This window comes from Actinia tenebrosa, unplaced genomic scaffold (genome assembly GCF_029948245.1).
Source record: "Actinia tenebrosa isolate PJP-AT-01 unplaced genomic scaffold, QUT_ActTen_1.0 PGA_scaffold5__44_contigs__length_20552954, whole genome shotgun sequence".
Classification (NCBI taxonomy): domain Eukaryota; kingdom Metazoa; phylum Cnidaria; class Anthozoa; order Actiniaria; family Actiniidae; genus Actinia; species Actinia tenebrosa.
Genome location: NW_028292582.1, coordinates 18,194,957 through 18,214,126, shown reverse-complemented (window position 1 = coordinate 18,214,126; position 19,170 = coordinate 18,194,957). Strand labels below are relative to the sequence as shown.

Sequence of the window (19,170 nt, the reverse complement as noted above, 5' to 3'; positions counted from 1 at the left end):
TTCGTCTCGCTGCTATAGCGATCGTTCGATCAATATTTATAACTTCATACGCTTTCACTCCAACCTGTATATTTTAAGCTTTGCTGGTGTTACCTAGCAGGCCCAAGCTATCTACATCATGTCCATAGAGCTGGTAAACTTTATCCCAACTGACAGTGACCCAGAAATGACCCAAGTTGAGCCAGTTCAACCAGTCAAACCAGAAAAAGTAGATGTTGTTCTTCCTAAAGGAGCTACAGATACAAGTGAATTTTCACACATCTCTCTTCATCAGGTATTGAACATGAAGGGAGCCTAAATCTGATTCTTTCTGTACTTGGATCATTGCTACAATTGTAGTCTTTTGAAAGACTAAAAATGAAGTTCGTAGTCTTTTAGAAAGCATTTGTATCGATAAAACCAAAGATTCTACTTTTTTGTTTGGTAAACTGTACTACGAGATCGAATTGCAACTTAATTAATCGAGTTTCATTCGATTCTCAGGACAGTAATATTCGAGATCTTGATACAGAACTTACGATTTTCTCCGACAAAGCTAATATTAAAAAGTTAACATACCTTTCGGTATGATAATACGAAAGTACAACCGAACTATAAACTTTGCTAGTAAAGTACTGTAATTCATTTTATCTTCAACACTTTATTACGTGTACAAGCGTGTTTACTTATGAGTTTATATTATAGCTTCATTTATTTAACTATAAAGTTTTACATTTACTTTGAATGCTGTCTTCGTTGTTTCATGTTGAATTTGATGAAATTTCTCAAAAATGATCTCCTGACAGACACTTTCGAAACATTTCTAAAGATATAGCTCACACTAGTTTTTAGCTAGTTATATCTTTTTATTTCTAAAGATAGTATGACTTATATCCCTCTCTCAGAAAATTATTCTTAGCTTTTTTTAATTAAGAGACTTAGATGTGCCATTAATGTTAACTATATTAAATAATACTAATAGTGGATTCCAAACATGTATCGACAAACAACACTGTTTTTCACTGAATTCCAAAAATGTATATGACGTAGAAAAGGCATTGGTCCATAAACGAGAACACTGCATGTTTCATTGTGTGGGTGTACATACATACATGTTCATTCACAAGAGTTTGTCATACATGAGTCATACCTATCATTTATACACTCAATTGAAGAATCATTGTGGGGTTCAGAAACATAGAACACAGAGGCTGAGACCGAAATGGCACATAGAAAGTACATTAATTAGATGCATGCTGTTACCTGAGACCAGTGGCATCATCCGCTGTTTTCAATACTCGTTTGGCATTTTAAACCAACTGCATGGATGGCGCAAATGAATAAATTATAATATAATTATGTCATTTCCCGTGTGCCATTTCTGTCTCAGCTTTTATGTTCTATGTTTCTGAACCCGACAACGATTCTTCAATTGAGTGTGTATATGATATCTGTTTAAATTTCTGTACTTTTTAAAATTTTAAAGACACCCGCTAAATTCTAGTGTCACGTCCCCCTAATGTACCCTCTTTCCATATTGAAAAATGTTATATATATATAATTTATCTAATCTGAAGTGATCTTTATTTACAATTTCTTCATTTTTGATTGTTTATAAAAAGTTAATTTGATTAAGATTCAAAATTAAATTTGAAATTGGAGAATTAAGATGGATCACTACTTTGAAATTTACCCCAGCTACTAATAAATGAAAATACTTTCAATAAAACTGTCAATGAAATTATATATATTTTAACCATAACTTACAAATTTATTGTGCGCTTATTGATTATTTTTTATCATCAATAACAGTACACCCAGCTGGAAATTAAAAGCTGACATCCATTAATGATCATGCTATCTTTTCTTTGGTTGTTAATCACTAAAAAAAGTTTTTATCCTGTTTATTATTGTAAAAAAACAAATTGACATTAGTTTTTCATGTGTCTGTCCTCTTATTGACAATAATCGGCTATGCCTCATGGATCCACACTACATTGACAAATAATATAGATCATGACTCCCAGCCTTTTCAATGAATTTTGTTACTTGGTTTTGAATATTTAATTTTGTCATTAATGTTTTGACCTATACAGTTCCTAAACATCTAGCTAGTTTAATAATTATTATGTAATATTAATGCTAGTAGATTAAGAAATCAATAGTTTCATTATTGGTATACTGCCTTGTTTATTAGTAATTATTATTATTATTAAAAATATTTATATGTAAAATATAACACACATGCTGCTTGGCTGGCAACCCTGTTTATATCAGACAACAGAGACACGCTTGTGCAATATTGTTCAAAATATTTTATAAAAGCAAGATAAAATGCCAGCTTACAGTGTGCCTCTGTGCTGTTGTATAAACACTCTGAGAGCTGTAGAGCACTCGAAAATCAAGAAAAACACTTGGCTATACCTTGTGTTCCTATAATAGCCTGCTTAACTAATCTCTCTTGCTTTACAGCTCCCAGCATATGTTCATATGACCGTCCATAGATATGCATGCACACACTTTTAATTCATATTCCTTAATTATAAATTATTTGAGATATCAAGCATGCACTAATTGGCTGGCTACCATGTTTATATCAGAGGACAGAGACATGTTCATGCAAAATCATTCAAAAATATTTTATAAAAACAATATAAACTGGCTGCTTATGTCTCTGTACTGTGATGTAAACACTTTGGGAGCTGTAGCTCCTAAGCTTGCTTTTGTTGATCATGCTTTACAGCTCCCAACATGTTTATATCACAGTACAGATCGAGATATGTGAACATTTTATATTCCTTAATATATATCCAGAAAAAATCACTCAAGTCCTAAACATTAATGATGAAATTAATAATAAATATATTATTTTTTCATCCAGGCTGCTCGTGATGGGAGAGTAGATGTTATCAACCATCAAATATTTAAACTTGGTCGTGCATCATCAGCTCGTCGTTATAATGCCATAAACAAGTTAGATGATGATAGAATTTCTCCACTTCATTATGCCGTCAGATATGGCCATCTGAATATTGTCAAATTGCTTGTAGATAATGGTGCTGGTAAGTTAAGTATAGTACATATTTTTCTCAAATGCATAACATATGTTTGGAAGACATACTAGGATGGTCAATCATTTGGGTATCTGTTTGTTTTATTGGTTCACCATGTGAAACCCTTGCCAGCTATGTTCCACTCTGTCACATCATTATCATCATTCCACATACTATTATTGTCATTGCTACCTCCACCATCATTATTACAACCACCACCATAATCTTAATCACTACTACATGCTATCATCATTATCATAAACATCATCATCATTATCACTGCTATCACCATGACAACCATAACCACCTTGTGTAAACTTTGATTGACACTTTTTTCTTCATGAATTTTGTTGACAAGCCCTCTTATTTTGTGTCTACTTTAGATATCAACATAGAGGGTCTAGATGGTGCAATACCATTGCATTATGCAGCCAGGTTCCACTCTGTCACGTCCAAAGCAAGACACCAATCAGCCATTAGTGCAAGCGTAGAAGATAACGTAGATAACCTTCTATCTGAAAATGAACTAAGACCCACGCGTGCCTTTTCAGAGGATGCGATAAGTCTATCAGGTGATGATGGAGAGTCCATAATAGACTATCTACTGTCTCTCGATTGTGATATTAACAATAGAGATAGTTATGGGCAAACACCACTGCATTATGCAGCCAACAAGAATAATGTTGCAGGTGCAAAAAAGCTATTGCAACACAGTGGTGTAGGAGTCGATGTAAGTACATGAACAATATAAGCATAAAACTATAGACTGAATGCAATAATGGCAGCCATTGATTAGCAGAAATAAAAATTACATCCTTAAAAATTAACACCGCTATCATGCAAGCAAACTTTTTAACTTAGTTGATATCATTCTTATCTATAATTTTAATGTAATTCGTAATTATAATAATGAAGTGGCAGCCATTATTGTTTTTAGTGTATTGCATGATACAAAACCATTACATGTTTATTTAAGCACTGTGATGGGGTTGAGTACCTACACTGTAGGAATTTACATCTTATTTTCTTCCTTCCTACCTTCCTTCCTTCCTTCCTTTCTTTCTTCCATTCTCTCTTTTTGTCTCCCTCTATCTTTCCTCTGTTTTTTCTTTCTTTCGTTTTTTGTTCTGTTGTTTCTTTCTCCCTTCTTTCCTTCTTTAGTCATTCCTTCCTTCATTGTTTCTTCTTTCTTTCCTTCTTGTTTGTTCCTTTTTTTCTTTCCTTCCATCCTGCTTCTTTCTCTCTATGGACAACATGCACTAGCAGGTCATCACATGACCCAACCTTCCTTAAACAAGCAGTTCGGCCAAAATGGACATTGAAATGAAAAGAGCACCACGACATTAGTAAGAGGGCGTAGTTTCAGGTTATTATGTTAACATTGGGAGAAATGGTCACAACTGCTTGTTTTAAGGAGATAGGGTCACTTGACCTTCAATGCAAGTCGTCCATTTTCTTCTTTTTCTTCTTTATAATCGCGTTTGGTATCACCCAGGAACGCGACAGTAGCAGTGGTACCCCTCTGCATGCAGCGGCCACCGTTGGAGCCGAATTAATCGTCAAAGCTCTCATAGACAAAGGAGCCGACATCAGAGCCAAAGATTACGAGAATTCCACCCCCCTCCACTTCGCCTGCTCTGAAGGACACTTAAATGTTGTTCAACTTCTTCTGGCGATGGGAGAAAAACAGCACGGGGAAGAATATGTAAGCGCCATGTTGGCGGATAGGAACTCTGAGAAGGAGTGTGCCTTGCATGTGGCAACAGACGGTAGCTTCTTGGACATAGTAGAACTACTCATTAACAAAGGAGCTAATGTACGAGACGTGCGTAATAACAACACACAACCTCTTCATTTGGCTGCTATTAGTGGTGAGATCCATATTGCAAAGCTTCTAATTCAGCATGGAGCAAACATTGAAGCCAGAAATGCTAATCACGAAACACCATTACATCGAGCAGCTGCCTTTAACAGGCATTCGTTCGTTCATTTTTTGATTGATAAGTAAGTACAAGAAGAAGAGATCTAGGCTGCGTTTACACGGTACTGGGCGAATTTTAAACCGATCAAAAATTTGACCTGTACATATCGTTTTAACGTCTCTTTAACTGTTCCAAATGTGCACGGCTATGCAACGAATTTTTGTTCGGATAGCTCAGTCCCGTGTGAACGGAACCCTTAAACTTACAACTTATTTGACCACCGTTTTAAAATTCGTCTGGTACCGTCTAAACGGCAGCATCAGTCACTATTCTTGGTTTGTAATCAATCCCAAGAAAGCACAATAACAAAAGGGGTGTCCGCCATGTTGGAAGATATAACAAAAGAATTCACTGAAAAATCTTTTGTCAAATTCTTTCAACATGGCGGCTATGACGTCTATTGCAAACGAAGAATATTAGCCTTTGCAAGGTTTAAAAAAATTGGTTTATGTTGGCATTTCAGGGCGTTGTGGGACTGTTTTAGAGGACATATTCCCAAGATGGCGCATATTTCGTTCCCTAAAACAGCATCACAATGCACTGAAATGAAAACTTGACCCAGAATTTTTCCGCAATCTTGGAATAGCTAATATCCACCTCGCTTCATAAATCGAAACTTGGTCCTCAGCTTATTTTTTACAGCCAAAAGCCACCTTTTAGCGAGAGATATAAATGCATTTTTCGTTACATCTTTCATTAATTTTCAATAGTTTGGACATCTTTCTTTATTATCTCCTTGTTTGCTTTAAGGTTTTCTCTTGAATTCCCTTATGATCTCTCTGCTTTCATTATAGTTAACTATCCTTTAACCTAGATTGGACACGACCGACGTGATGCATCATCGCAACTAAGTTTGATTGTTTGATTTTAACTCATTTCCTAACTAACTTTTACTTTATTTTAACAGAGGTTTAAATATCGAGAGTTGTGACAAGAACAACTTTAATTTCCCAACTAACTTTTACTTTATTCCAACAGAGGTGCAAATATCGAGAGTTGTGACAAGAACAACTTTACTCCTTTACTGTCAGCTGCTTGTGAAGGACATACATTGGTTGTGACTGGGCTCCTGAAACGAGGAGCCAATCTGAATGCGAAAAACATTCACAACAAAACTGCGATATTTATGGCTGCTGAGGAGAATTGTGTAGAAACGTTAAAGGTAAGAGTCAGTATTGCGTGACAACGTGACATTTTGTCGTAACTTGCACTAGAGAAAAACGCTTGCGCGTGCGTGCGATTCATAAAGCACGCGCTCTCAACCAATCAGAACGCGACATTTCTAACAGTTATTTTATAATATTCTACATCTGGTTTACCTACAGGAATTACTGAATCAGTCAACATCAAATAGTCTCATCAACGAGAGTGATATCTATGGAAACACACCACTGCATGTTGCTGCACAGAAAGGTTTTGTCGTAGTCGCAGAGGTAGACTATCTAGTTATTATACTGATATGCTTGATTACCGTAAGCCTCCAAAAATAAGTCCCCCTACCCTAACTTGAAGCCCAACAAAAAATAAGCCATCCAAATTTAAAACGTAACAGCCTTTTTTCTAATGATCTCTCCCAAACAAAGCCCGAGTACCAACTTCAAAGTAGTAATTTTTTATAGTTAGCAATTATTCGCCGAAGGCGAAGTGAATATCGGGAAATATTTACCGAGACGCGAGTCTTCGAGCGGCGAGGTAAATATTGTCCATATTCACTGAACCTGAGGCGAATAATTGTTTTAGCATATACCAACTTGTGTACAGAGTAACTTATTTTTATATATAATAATTCAATAAAAACAAAACTTTTAGCAAAACTTTTAGGCCATACTTCGTTGCCTTTTTAGTATTGATAGTAATGGCATTTACTTTCATTTTTTTCAATTTCCTCATCGGAAATTGTAGCAAAACGATTGCCGGCAGATGCCGTTTTGTTGCCGACTCAATATTCCGAGATTCAGAGGTGAATATCGTACAATATTCACCTGCAATTAACCAATGAGCGCGCGTTCTTAGGAAGTACACAAGTTGGTATATGCTAATTTTCGTTATCGAAAATGTTATGTCACAATTGGTTACAGAGAGGTGTGCAGGGGCGGATCCAGGATTTTTTCAAAGTGGGGGTTGTAGCATTGATTGAGGTACTTGTTTGGCGGGAAAGTAGCACAGGGTTCCCAAACGGAAGTAGGTCTTATGATAATGATTATTTGCTGCAGGCGAGCATGGTTGTTTCAGGTCCCACACACGGCGTATAGTCCCACACTCCTGTTTTAATAAAACTCGCGATGCTGTTGGTGTTGTCATGAATAATAATAATAATGATGATGATGATGATGATGATGATAATAATAAATCACGATGGCTCTCATATGGGGGGTTGCAACCTCCAAAACCCACCCCTAGATCCGCCACTGGTGTGGTTCAAATGAATTGCATGGTTCTTGGTTACTTTGTTCACAACGCTAAATACGGTATTTTGAGACGCAAAATGCAATCCGAAAATTCTCGAAGAATTTCTTGAAGAGAGAACGGAGCCTCGAAGTTACAGCATGAATCAATTTTCTTAGTACTCATTCCTTTCTCTTTTTTTCTTCTTCGAATAGTTGTTACTGAATAATGGAGCAAAGATTGATCCAATTAACGAGGAGGAGTACACACCGTTACATCTTGCAGCTAAATATGGCAGGACAAGGTATGTTGTTGTGACATGACAGTCTGATAAATCTTGAATGTCGGCCTGCGCCGGTTGTACGATTGCTGGTTACCGCTATCCGACGGATAAATCTTATCTAGTGAATTGATTTTATTGATAACAGCATTGACTTATCTACTTGATAAGGACTTACTGTCTGTCTGACTGTTGGTCTGTCTATCTAACTGTCGGTCTGTCTAGGGTATGACGGTCGGTCGGTCTGACTGTCAGTCTGTCTAGATGACTGTCGGTCTGACTGACTCACTAACTATGAGCGTTAATCAAATGAATTTAAGCCGTTGAAAAAACCTCTCACGCGAAAGAATTGTAGCTCTAGTCGTACGTTTACCTATTTACCTGTCGTAACTTGATTCCTATGCTTCCAGGACGGTCATTGCTTTGCTAAAGAGAGATTCGTCTATCATCAACGATGAGGACGAGTCGTCCAACACCCCACTACATTTGGCTGCCATGGAAGGACACTGGAAGTGTGTTCGTGAACTTCTAGAGAATGGATCTCCTGTCGACGCCAGGTAAAATTATAGAAAAGTCAAACTTTTTTTCAATCAAATAATGAAATGGATAAACCGCAGCTGATACGCTTGATCAACTGCGAAAGAGGAAAAATCAAATTAGAAAATTGCAATTAACGTCATACTTAATATGTCAATCAACTAATTAAATGGATAAACCGCTGACCCACTTGATAAACTGCTTGAGAGGAAAACTGAAACTACAATCTCTGCCAAAATGTGTTAACTCACTGAGGATATTTAACAATAATTATTCCCGTCCCAAAAATCCACTTTAACATTACTAAACCCCCCCCCCCCCCCCAAATCAATGTTGAGGTGTGGTTAGGTTGTCCTGTCCCCTACCCCCCTAGCACTCCAAAACGTTTCAAAAGAGACGAGGGGGGGGGGGGGGGTCGTGTTCTCATGATTCAATGCTGCATCTTTGTATGAAAAATCTTTGTATAAAAAAACGTCAATGTGTAAAGACTTTTGGCAATAATAGTCCCTTTTCTCATTCAGTAAATACTTAAGTCAGTCGTCATTCACACCGAGTCAGTCATTCTAAGCGAGGCTAAGCCTGTGTAAATGAGTCTGTGGTCTTTAAAAACTAGCGGTATGCATCGAATGCGAAACAGATGTATTGTAGTTACTTGCCAATGACGCTGCACTATATTTGTCATTAAAGAGAGAAACTGCTGACTTTTTAATAAGAATACTAGTTGTGAAAGACAACGTTTCGCTGTCATCTCGAACGTTGTATTTTACAACTAGTATTCTTATTAAATTGTATTCCTAAAAGTACCTTTATCAAACTGCTGACTCTCTTAAAAAACCATTTGATCACATTGAATTCCATCTCTCCTCAGAAATTCATATCTCTGGACGCCCTTGGATTGTGCTGCAGACAAAGGACATGTAAAAACAGCAGCGATTCTCTTGGATTACGATTCTCCTGTCGACCCTAAAGACAAAACCAGGGTATAACACATGTTCTTTTTAAAATTGTTGGGTTTCACCTGACGTCATTTCCTGTCTCATGCGGAATGTTTTTCAGTTGAATCACAAATTTTCAATACAATTCTTTCTGGCTGACAGCACATGGTGGTCAGTGTTTGACCATCATTTGGAGCAGATAATGAGATTCAAAGACTTTTATTGGCTGATTGAAACCCAGCAATTCCAATCAGAAACCTTTTGTGTAGTCCAACACATAAATGTATTTGGCACTTTGTCCCGGATCCTTCGGATAGAGCTCGGGTTTATCGAGACGATCACAAGGGATTTGTAATGTAATAGAGTTGATTGATTTTATGGAGACCAAGCTTAAAACTTTCTTCTTAACGCTTCAACAGACTACTCCTCTCCATTTGGCTGCCCGTGCAGGTCACATGGAGATGGTGGTGCTACTCTTGTCACGCAACGCGGACATCGCAATGACTGATCACACAGGAAGAAACTGCCTGGACATGGCCATCGATCATGGACACAAGTGAGTGGATATTTCTTATTCATACTTTAAATAACACATTACTACCGGTTACATTTGTCGATGCTTCTTGTTATCTTGCAAAATCTTACATCCTGTCACGCAACATTGTTGCCCTGTATGTTTTGCGTGAATAGTTGAGATTCTATATCGTGCTAAAGTTGCAGTATTTCTGTATTTTAAGTTAGACACGCTCGTATAAATGGCTCTTCAACTCATGCATGCCACTAGCCAAACTAGTACTCAAGGATTGATTCAGTCTAATAGAAGGATCTCGGACGACCCTCGAAATTAATATCTTATAATAAAAAATAATAATAAACTAATATATGACTAAAAGTCGAGGGGGCTTAGACTTGCGAATGTAGGGTTTGTTATAGTAGCAACATTTTTTTGAGGCTATAGACCTCAAGCCCCTCCCCTCTCCGTGTTTCCAGTGTTGATGTGTTTGCACTCGATTCCAGGGAAGTGGCAGCTGCTATTGTTAAAGCCAAAAACTGGTTGGAAGCCATGAGGAACAAGACTCTAGAACAAGGAAAAGTTACTACTCCTATGAGAAAACTGATTTTGAAGTTACCTGGTGAGGCTGCATTGTTATTAAGTTTTTACTCTTTGTTAAACAGCTTCATCTTCTATGTATCACCATCATCATCATTATCGTGATCATCATCACCATCATCATCAGGCAGCAGCATCATCAGCATCAACATCATCAGCATCAACATCATCAGCATCAACATCATCAGCATCAGTATCATCAGCATCAACAGTATATTATCATCATCATCGCCAGCAGTAGCAATCATTACCGGCAGTAGTAGCATCACTATCATTATCATCAATGGAGATTTGTGGAAAGCAGCTCTTATTCTATAGAATCCATTTGGAATTTATCATCACCATTATCATCACCATTATCAATTTCATCGCCCCCATATCTGCCATGGTTATGCCGCAGCTCTAAGAAGATCCACTGAACCCAATAGACGGCTTAAACTAACAGGTCACGTGACCCTACTTGCCTCAAAACGAGCAGCTGCGCTAAAATGAAGAACAGAAATTAAAAGAGCACCTCGATATTAGTAGGGTGGCGGAGTTTTAGCTTATGACAAGCGAAACAGGAAAGCTTTGCCATCCAGCACATTTTCCCATACAAATCCTTATAAATACTCCATGTCATATTTAATGCCATTTATCCTATAGTCAACATCACGAGCTGACACTTCGCCATCTTACTTTTATTGCGCTTCTCTTTTCATTTTTTAAAGTTCGTTTTCACACAACTGCTCGTTTTTAGGGAGGCAGGGTCACGTGACCAGTTAGTGCAAATCGTCTATTGGATGAATACAATAGAAAGAGAAACTTTAGAAACAAAACAATAGAATTGAGGCGACTATGAAAATTATTGGGTTTTTTTTGGCCATTCTCGACAGCTCTTCTTAGCGGATGCGACGTTACTCGTTATCATTAATCATTCTATTGAAATAATAATCATTATCTATCAACACAAGATATTAACTTCATATTTTTCTTACAACCAGATGTTGCAGAGATTGTCCTTAACCAGTGTGTAACAGACAACGGCCTACCAGTCTATCACCATGACTATCAAGTTGATTTGAATTACGAATTCCTAGAGGATGTGTACGCTGATTGGTTCGCGACCACTGGCGGCAGTAGCATGGGATCTGATACGAGCAGTTTAGCTAGTGTTCAACTAGAGAAGTCCGAGTTTGGCTTCCAAATGATCGATGATGAAACGATGAAAGAAGAGGCAACTAAACAACTAGAAAAGAAAAGCAGCCATCCCCTCATGATTATGGTAAGTCAGTATGGTTCTCATCTCAATATTGTTTACACAAGTAAGTGAGTGTGCTGATTTGGTTTTCAGTAAATAACCTATTAGGAAAGGTGGTCATTGTCCAACAGGTTGTCAGTGATAAAAGGTGGTTAGTAAAGACAGGTGGTCAGTCTGTAGAAGTAGTCAGTCAGGAGATGGTCGGTCAAGATAGGTGGTCAGTCAACAGAGGTGGTAAGTCAAGAGAGAAGAGAAGTGGCCAGTCAAGAGAGCAGAGAGATGGCCAGTCAGGTGAGGTGGTCGGTTTAGAGAAGTGGTCAGTCAGGAGAGGTAGTCAGTCAGGAGATTGTCGGTCAAGATAGAGAGGTGATAAGTCAAGAGAGAAGAGAGGTGGCCAGTCAAGAGAGCAGAGAGATGGCCAGTCAGGTGAGGTGGTCGGTTTAGAGAAGTGGTCAGTCAGGAGAGGTAGTCAGTCAGGAGATGTTCAGTCTTAAGAGGTGGTCGGTCAAGATTGATGGTCAGAAAGATAACTCAGTAATTGATTTCTAAATATTTTGTCTTGTTGTTTCCAGATCAAAAGAAAACGTGAAACACTGGCCAGCCACCCCTTGGTTTCGTTTCTCTTGCATAACAAATGGCGTAAATACGGTCGCTTTGTTTACTACCTTAAGTTGTTAATTTATGTTGCGTTCTTGTTCTTTCTTACTGGTTACTCGGTTATAACGACTGAAAATCCAGCCAAGACAGTTGGTAATGACACCATAGGAAAGACGTGTCCAGCGGTCAACATTAAAACAAAAACCTACATTTTTTTTGTCGAAGTTGGATCCGTAGTCATCGTGGTTCTTGCAAGTTGGCATATACTAATGGAGGTAAAAATCTAGTACCAACTCCTTACCATATCACATCTTAACACACCACAGGACACACCATATCACACCACACATTCCATACTACCTCAAATATATCCCACCCGCATAGCACAATATACACACACAAACGTCACCATGTCAGACCATACAACACCCACCTTACCACATCACACCATTCCATATCACAACCAACACGCCACACCACACGACACACCATACCACACCACACATTCCATACTACCTTAAATATATCCCACCAGCATAGCACAATATACACCCACTCACGTCACCATGTCCCACCAGACAACACCCACCTTACCACATCACACCATTCCATATCACAACCAACACGCCACACCACACGACACACCATACCACACCACACATTCCATACTACCTCAAATATACCCCACCAGCATAACACAATATACACACACCCAATTCACCATGTCCAACCACACGACACCCAACTCACGACATATCTTAACATATCACTTAATTCTTTGTTTGTTTGTTTCTTTCTTTCTTTCTTTCTTTCTTTCTTTCTTTACTTATTTATTTTTTCATTTACTTACTTACTTACTTAATTATTTATTTACTTATTTATTTATTTATCTATTTATTTATTTATTTATTTGTTTCTTTGTTTCTTTGTTTGTTTATTTATCCATTTATTTATACTACACATACTATATTTCAACACACATTCCAAACTACTAAAATATATATTCCACAATAGTTTTCATTAATCATATCTTATCATCGTTGCTATCATTTTTATCAACTCGAAATCTTAACTTCATATTTCTATTACAACTCATTACCACACCACACCACAACATTACACTACAACACACTCTCCTCACTATATCATACCATATCACGGAATACCACATCAAAAACACCATATCACACCAGACCACACATACATCGTACCATATCACACCAGACCACAGCATACCACAACACAACTTTCTATATCTCACCACACCACACACATCGGTCCGACACGCTTTCCTCAGTTTCGGACCGACGCGAAGAAAGACTGCAAAGGAGACTACACACTACTGTACAGAAACAGATTGCATTTTTCACACCAAAAATTGTCTGGAATCCTTGAAAGACTTCAATCAAATATCGCGATTTGCAACAGTCCGAAAGTTTGTTTATACTAAACGTTGTTTACGGTTTTTCTGTATTTGTAGTTGTTCCAGATGTTTTATCAACTCCAACATTATCTAGCCTGGGAGAATCTCTTGGAATGGTGTACATACGTTTCGTCTATTGTATACGTTGCAACTGAATTCAAAGGCTCAGATTCCTTTGGACTTTCAAAGTAAGCAGGCATAAGCATGCACGAAGTAATAAGTTTATATAATGAAAATGTCAGGGTGGGGTTCCTGCGTATACTGTACATCACCACACCACAGGATTCCCGTGATTCCCGTTTGTAAGAGAGACTGGTCTAACTACGGAGCAGGCGTCGTACTAGCAGACTGGATTACCCTCAGGCTTTACATCGCCATACCACAGGAATCGCTATAGAGGTTTTGCACCATTACCTGCGCTCGCCAATGATACCATCTTGGGCTGCTTGTGGTTAGATGAAAGAACAATAAAATTCCTTTGCTTTTCGTTTGGGATTTGGATTGTTTCTTATCAAGAGAGCATAAATAAGGGAGGGAAACTTCTTAATAACGCGCGCGCCATGTATATTCCCGGTTTGGCTATTTTTAGTTACCAGATGCAGTACCTTTACCTTACCCTTACCTTACCCTTCTTCCGTGCGTCATCAACTTGCGCGCGCTCGCTCTTGACGTGTTTTTAGTGATCAAAGCAAGAATCGCATGCCCTACGGCGGGGAATAGATTACACCCTAGTCCCTTGTAATCAGTACACCAGAATTTTCCTTGGAGTAGCCTACGTAGTGTACTATAGAGGTCTATTGCAATGAGGCAGTACATTTTAAAAATCTTCAGATGTTTTTAAAAGATTATATATTTTAGTTTTTCGTCGTTTCAGGTGCAGTGAGTGGCATCAAAGCGTTGGAGCTGTGTCCGTCTTCAGTTCTTGGATGAGCCTTCTTCTGTTCATCAGGAAGTTCCCCAAACTTGGCATCTACATTGTCATGTTCACTGACATCTTTTACACATTCACCAAATTCTCCTTGATTTTTTTCCTGTTCATCGTCGCCTTTGCTCTTTCGTTCTTCATGCTGTTTTCTAACACTGTAAGTGTCTAAAGAAGATTAACATGTTTAACGTAAGGAAGTGCTCAGAACGAACTCAAGGTCAACCAATCAGAAATGAGGATTCGACCTTGTAATTTGATTAGCATTTCCCATTTCCACCACTATATAGTGGGCATATCATTCAGTACCAAATGGTTAGTCGGCGTCTTCTACTTTTGAACAAATTAAATTAGTACAAATGATTTGAAAAGACTAGATGATTTTGACATTCTTATTTTTTTAAATGGAAACGATTTTTAATAGTTACTTTAAAAAAAACACACACACACAAGGCAAAGCGTCATTTTCAGAAATCTCAATGTAACTGAACATTTTTTTTCTAGGACTCATTTCAGGGTGTCGGTCGGTCTTTGGTCAAGACAGGAGTCATGATGATTGGTGAATTTGAATTCGACGATCTCTTTGGGCCTGGTGTGCCTACATTGAGCTGGGCTTTATTTGTCATCTTCCTCATTGTTATGACTCTTATTCTGATGAACCTGCTGGTAAGTACAATGCGCATGCGTAAAATTATTCATGTTGTAGAAAAAAATTCTTTATTTTTCTCTTTATGAGCCAGTGAAAAAATGTGTGTAAATGTCACACTTTAAAAAACGTAAACCTTTTCAGAGCGTAGCTTTTTTATTAGCCGTGAATGATAAATGATGTAAAGTTATTCTCTTTTTCAATGTCTGCGTTAATCTTGGTCAGCACTTAGTTTTTGATCACTGCTGACCACGGTGAACGCAGGCTCTAGAGACGAGATTGCTTGGCGTTAGTCGTCAAGTCGAGCATTATTTATTTATTAGTAGTGATGTATTTATATTCCAAAACTCGTGAAATACCTATGCTAAAATATTTTCAACATTATATATAATAGTTTAATAAGAAAACTAGTTGTAAAAGACAACGTTTCGCGGTCATCTCGGGATGACATCGAAACATTAGAGAGTTTTAGATTGAATTTTTTTTCTCCCCGCAAACGGCAAACGTGACCGCGTTTTCATAGTTTTCCTGTATTTTACTTTACCTTTTACAAACCTTCTCACCAAGCTCAAATACTTCTGAAAAATAATTTGTTTTTCTACTAGGACTTTTTTGCGATTCTTTTTCAGTAATTTAAAAGAATTTTTTACTGGTCAACTGACGTTTCACGTTTGCCGTGAACGTAAATCTAAAACTCTCTATTGTCTTTTACAACTAGTTTTCTTATTAAACTGTATTCATCAAAGTACCTTTATTAAATATATATAATAGATTGGTTTGGCCGTAGACGACATCAAAGGCGTACAGGACCAGGCTACACTTAAACGTCAAGCAATGTTGGTAAGGACTGGCAAAACTTTACTCCATGAACAGTTGTCAAATACTATACAACAATATGCAGTTACCATGATGCTTCGCGAATTTGCTTTCCAATTCAGTTGGTGCTAATGAGGGTGCAAAGAATTCTGGTAATAATAGTACGTTACGCTATTTAAAGAAATATTTGTTTTTGCTAGAGGAATTGTTATCGATTATCACCAATATTTTGCGGGTGGTCATTTTAAGCCCTACATTGTGGTTTTGCTCGGAAAGAATAAGTGAAGGCAAAACACTCAACAAGTTTTGAGATTTTTCTTAACGTTGATCCTCAAGCGTTAACAAATGAAGGACTTCCTTTCAAGGGAACGGCAGGTCACGTGGTCCGACATGCAGAAAATAGTCAAAATGTTGGTCTTAAATTTACTAAACTAGCTGTCCGGGTTACGCCATTTTGGAAAAGAAAGTATGAATAATATCGATAATATTCTGGACTGATTACTATACACTATTAAGACCCCTCCTCTTCCTCTCGCCCTGATGTTCCAATTTATTTTCTCTAGGTTGATTTAGCTCTTGATGTCGAGAAAGCGTTTCATCGTAAGATGCGTAAAAGGCTTCTCGAACGCAAAGAGAGTTTTTTCCCGAACCAAAATAAAGGATTTTTGAGATTTTTGAGTCAGCCGCCATTAACACCACAGGAAATGAGAGAAGCCCTTGAACTCGAAAAGGTTGGTGTTCTGGGTCAAAACAAATGCAGGGGGAATGGGATTTAAGAGCCACCTATTTTCTAAGAAGCGGAAAAGGGGGCCGTAATGAGTCAATTGAATAAGCAATGTAATATGCAACAAGCCTTAAGCGAGATGACGTTTTACCCCCGTCTTTAGACCATAATACTTTTCACACTGCTTTTGTTCTTTAATTATAACTATTGTTCCCGTATTCTCTAAGGCATCAAAAATTTTAATATGAAAGAATTTTGAAAACTATTATGGTATAGAGTCGGGGGTAAAACGTCATCTCGCTTCAGTCTCAAAATAAGGACAAACGAGGTAGAAAACTGATAGTACATTTTCTTTACCTTGGCGCTGATTGATGGTTTGTAACTATTTCCAAGGCAGTCAAAAGCCAAAGACTTGTCAGCCATGTTGGTGGAAATAATTAAGAACATTTTATGAGGAATCTTTATACCACCAACATGGCGGTTATGACGTAACGTGCAAACCAAAAATATCGCATTTCTAGTCTCCCAACTTCTTCAATTAATTTTCGTTTTATATTTCAGTCGCCAATCCAAAAACTAGAGGAACAGAATGAGGTTATTGGGAAGAGTGTAAAAACTGTCAAGGCGAGACTAAAGGAAATGCAGCTGGCCCAAGAACAGCTACAAAACATGTTGAATGCTGTGGTTCAGAAGCTTGAGATTACATTGGAAGACGACGCTCCTGATGAATTCGAAGAAGAATCTCTGTTCCTTCATAATGTATTTAAATAATGTCTTCAGACACTGGTATCCCAATAAGAGTTATTCACGATAGACATCTGATTTATTTTTTTACGGCGTCAAATCCAATGTGCTTTTAACATGATTTTTTGATAACAAAAGAATGATTGCCACTGCTTAAAAGAGTCTTTTTTTTTTGTTTTGCGAGTTTCGAAGATTTTTCTTTATACTTTTGAAGATTTTCAGCGCTTTTTCTGGTACATAAAATACTTAATAAGCTGATTTAGGCGCCGGATTAATGAAATTTGGAACATTTTTACTCAGCTTGACAAGTCAGGAAAAAGGAGGTAAAGTTTGACATAAACCTTTAAATTTTCAGGAGGAGTAGACCCGGTCGTCTTCTGCTCCTGAAGGTAAACCTGCATTTGAGTATAAAAAAACCGTAATGGCGTCTAATTGTGAGCACAGTCCATGGTACCGTAGGGATCCCTCCGGACTAGGTTACATAAGTGCACCCGCAAAATCAAATGTCTGGTATTGTTCTCGTTACCAAATCTCGTGTTCCTTTTGGTTTGCGCGGCCTAACGAAGTGCTTTGGGCGAATACAACTGCCATATTTGGCGAATAAAACGGCAAGTCGATAAAATAGCCCTTCGCTACTTAGCGGAGACCAAAAGGAGCGCGGACTCCTAGAACGAGGTTCGACAAAGCATCCAAATATGTGAATGTTTTCACATGGAATAAGTCAAACTCGAATTTTCTTAGCCTTCACGAAATGGCATTTTTTCACATATATAGCTGTTTATAGCTGTTTATACAACACCAAGAAACTACTGGCAGCAACAAAACTAAACTAAACTTGTAATATGTGCACAGGAAGCCCAGCTGTAGGTAAAGAGCTAAGGGTTCCCAATCTAGAAGTAAGCCTACACCACAATTGTTACTAAGATTGTTATATCGTTTATTTAAGTAGACAGCACAGAGGAACTTTGTATATATGCAATGGTTTGCCATTAAAAGAAGAAAGAAAAAAACAGGCCTTATTCAGTAGAGGATATACGTAATAACGATATATCGCATCTTTGAAAACTTCAAAGCCCGACATTTCAATACGGTATGTTTTCCAGTCGTAATTTTTGTCTACATTAGGCATCAAATCCAATGTTCAAAGTATTTAATAGCTAACCATTGACTACAAATCATATCTATCAGTACGCACAGTTGTAAGTTGTATAACCCACGCTGATATTACTAATGCAAATATATATACGTATGCCCGAGGAATATGTGCAGGTCACTCTTGAACAAGTGAAATTTGACTCAGCTGAACGTCACATTTTGCTGAAAAAATGAACTAAAAATTTGTTTATACATTAAAAAATATGTATTCTTGAAAAAGGCGTGGTTTTAATTTTCTTTAATGATAGTTGAGCTGTTTCGAACGGTGATCTAAAAAAGATCTTTTGTATTGCAGAGGGTGACATCAGGTTTAAAGAAGGATTGGTTGGGCATTAGTCATCCTGGACCGCTTTCTTTCGTTATAAATGTGTTGCAACACACACACACATACATGAACTTTATTTATATTCGAATTTACAGGGTAGCTCAAAGAACTAATATCTTCGAGAGAAAAAATTGCCTTGGTTGTGGTTTTTCTTGTCTTGTCTTGTCTTGTCTTGTCTTGTCTTGTCTTGTCTTGTCTTGTTTTATTTTGTTTAATTTTCGATGTTTGGTTAATGTGTTGTTCTATTTTGTTGTCTTTTACTTAGTTTTGTTTTGTACCTAGCTTTATTTTATGTACTGTTTTCATTCGTATATTT

The 19,170-nt window shown here is 37.6% G+C and overlaps 1 protein-coding gene across 1 annotated transcript; it reads left to right on the top strand.

The window, feature by feature from the left end:
• Positions 1 to 20: 20 nt before the first annotated feature.
• Positions 21 to 18,748, top strand: LOC116303922 (uncharacterized). The gene is made up of 19 exons (XM_031713545.2): positions 21 to 274; positions 2,861 to 3,041; positions 3,416 to 3,762; positions 4,528 to 5,036; positions 5,993 to 6,176; positions 6,340 to 6,447; positions 7,615 to 7,703; positions 8,090 to 8,236; positions 9,085 to 9,196; positions 9,571 to 9,707; positions 10,169 to 10,284; positions 11,246 to 11,526; positions 12,075 to 12,374; positions 13,580 to 13,710; positions 14,397 to 14,604; positions 14,949 to 15,110; positions 15,862 to 15,930; positions 16,470 to 16,637; positions 17,192 to 18,748. The coding sequence occupies exons 1-19, from the start codon at positions 119 to 121 to the stop codon at positions 17,399 to 17,401; spliced, it is 3,615 nt and encodes a 1,204-aa protein (XP_031569405.2). The 5' UTR covers positions 21 to 118; the 3' UTR covers positions 17,402 to 18,748.
• The last annotated feature ends 422 nt before the right edge of the window (positions 18,749 to 19,170 follow it).

What these genes read in the sequence shown, in the direction of transcription:
- LOC116303922 (XM_031713545.2), top strand. Translation starts at nt 119, where the DNA reads ATGTCCATAGAGCTGGTAAACTTTATCCCAACTGACAGTGACCCAGAA. An exon ending in GTTCATTTTTTGATTGATAA is followed by an intron (nt 5,037 to 5,992) that starts GTAAGTACAAGA and finishes TTATTCCAACAG; the next exon opens with AGGTGCAAATATCGAGAGTT. An exon ending in ACTGATTTTGAAGTTACCTG is followed by an intron (nt 10,285 to 11,245) that starts GTGAGGCTGCAT and finishes TCTTACAACCAG; the next exon opens with ATGTTGCAGAGATTGTCCTT.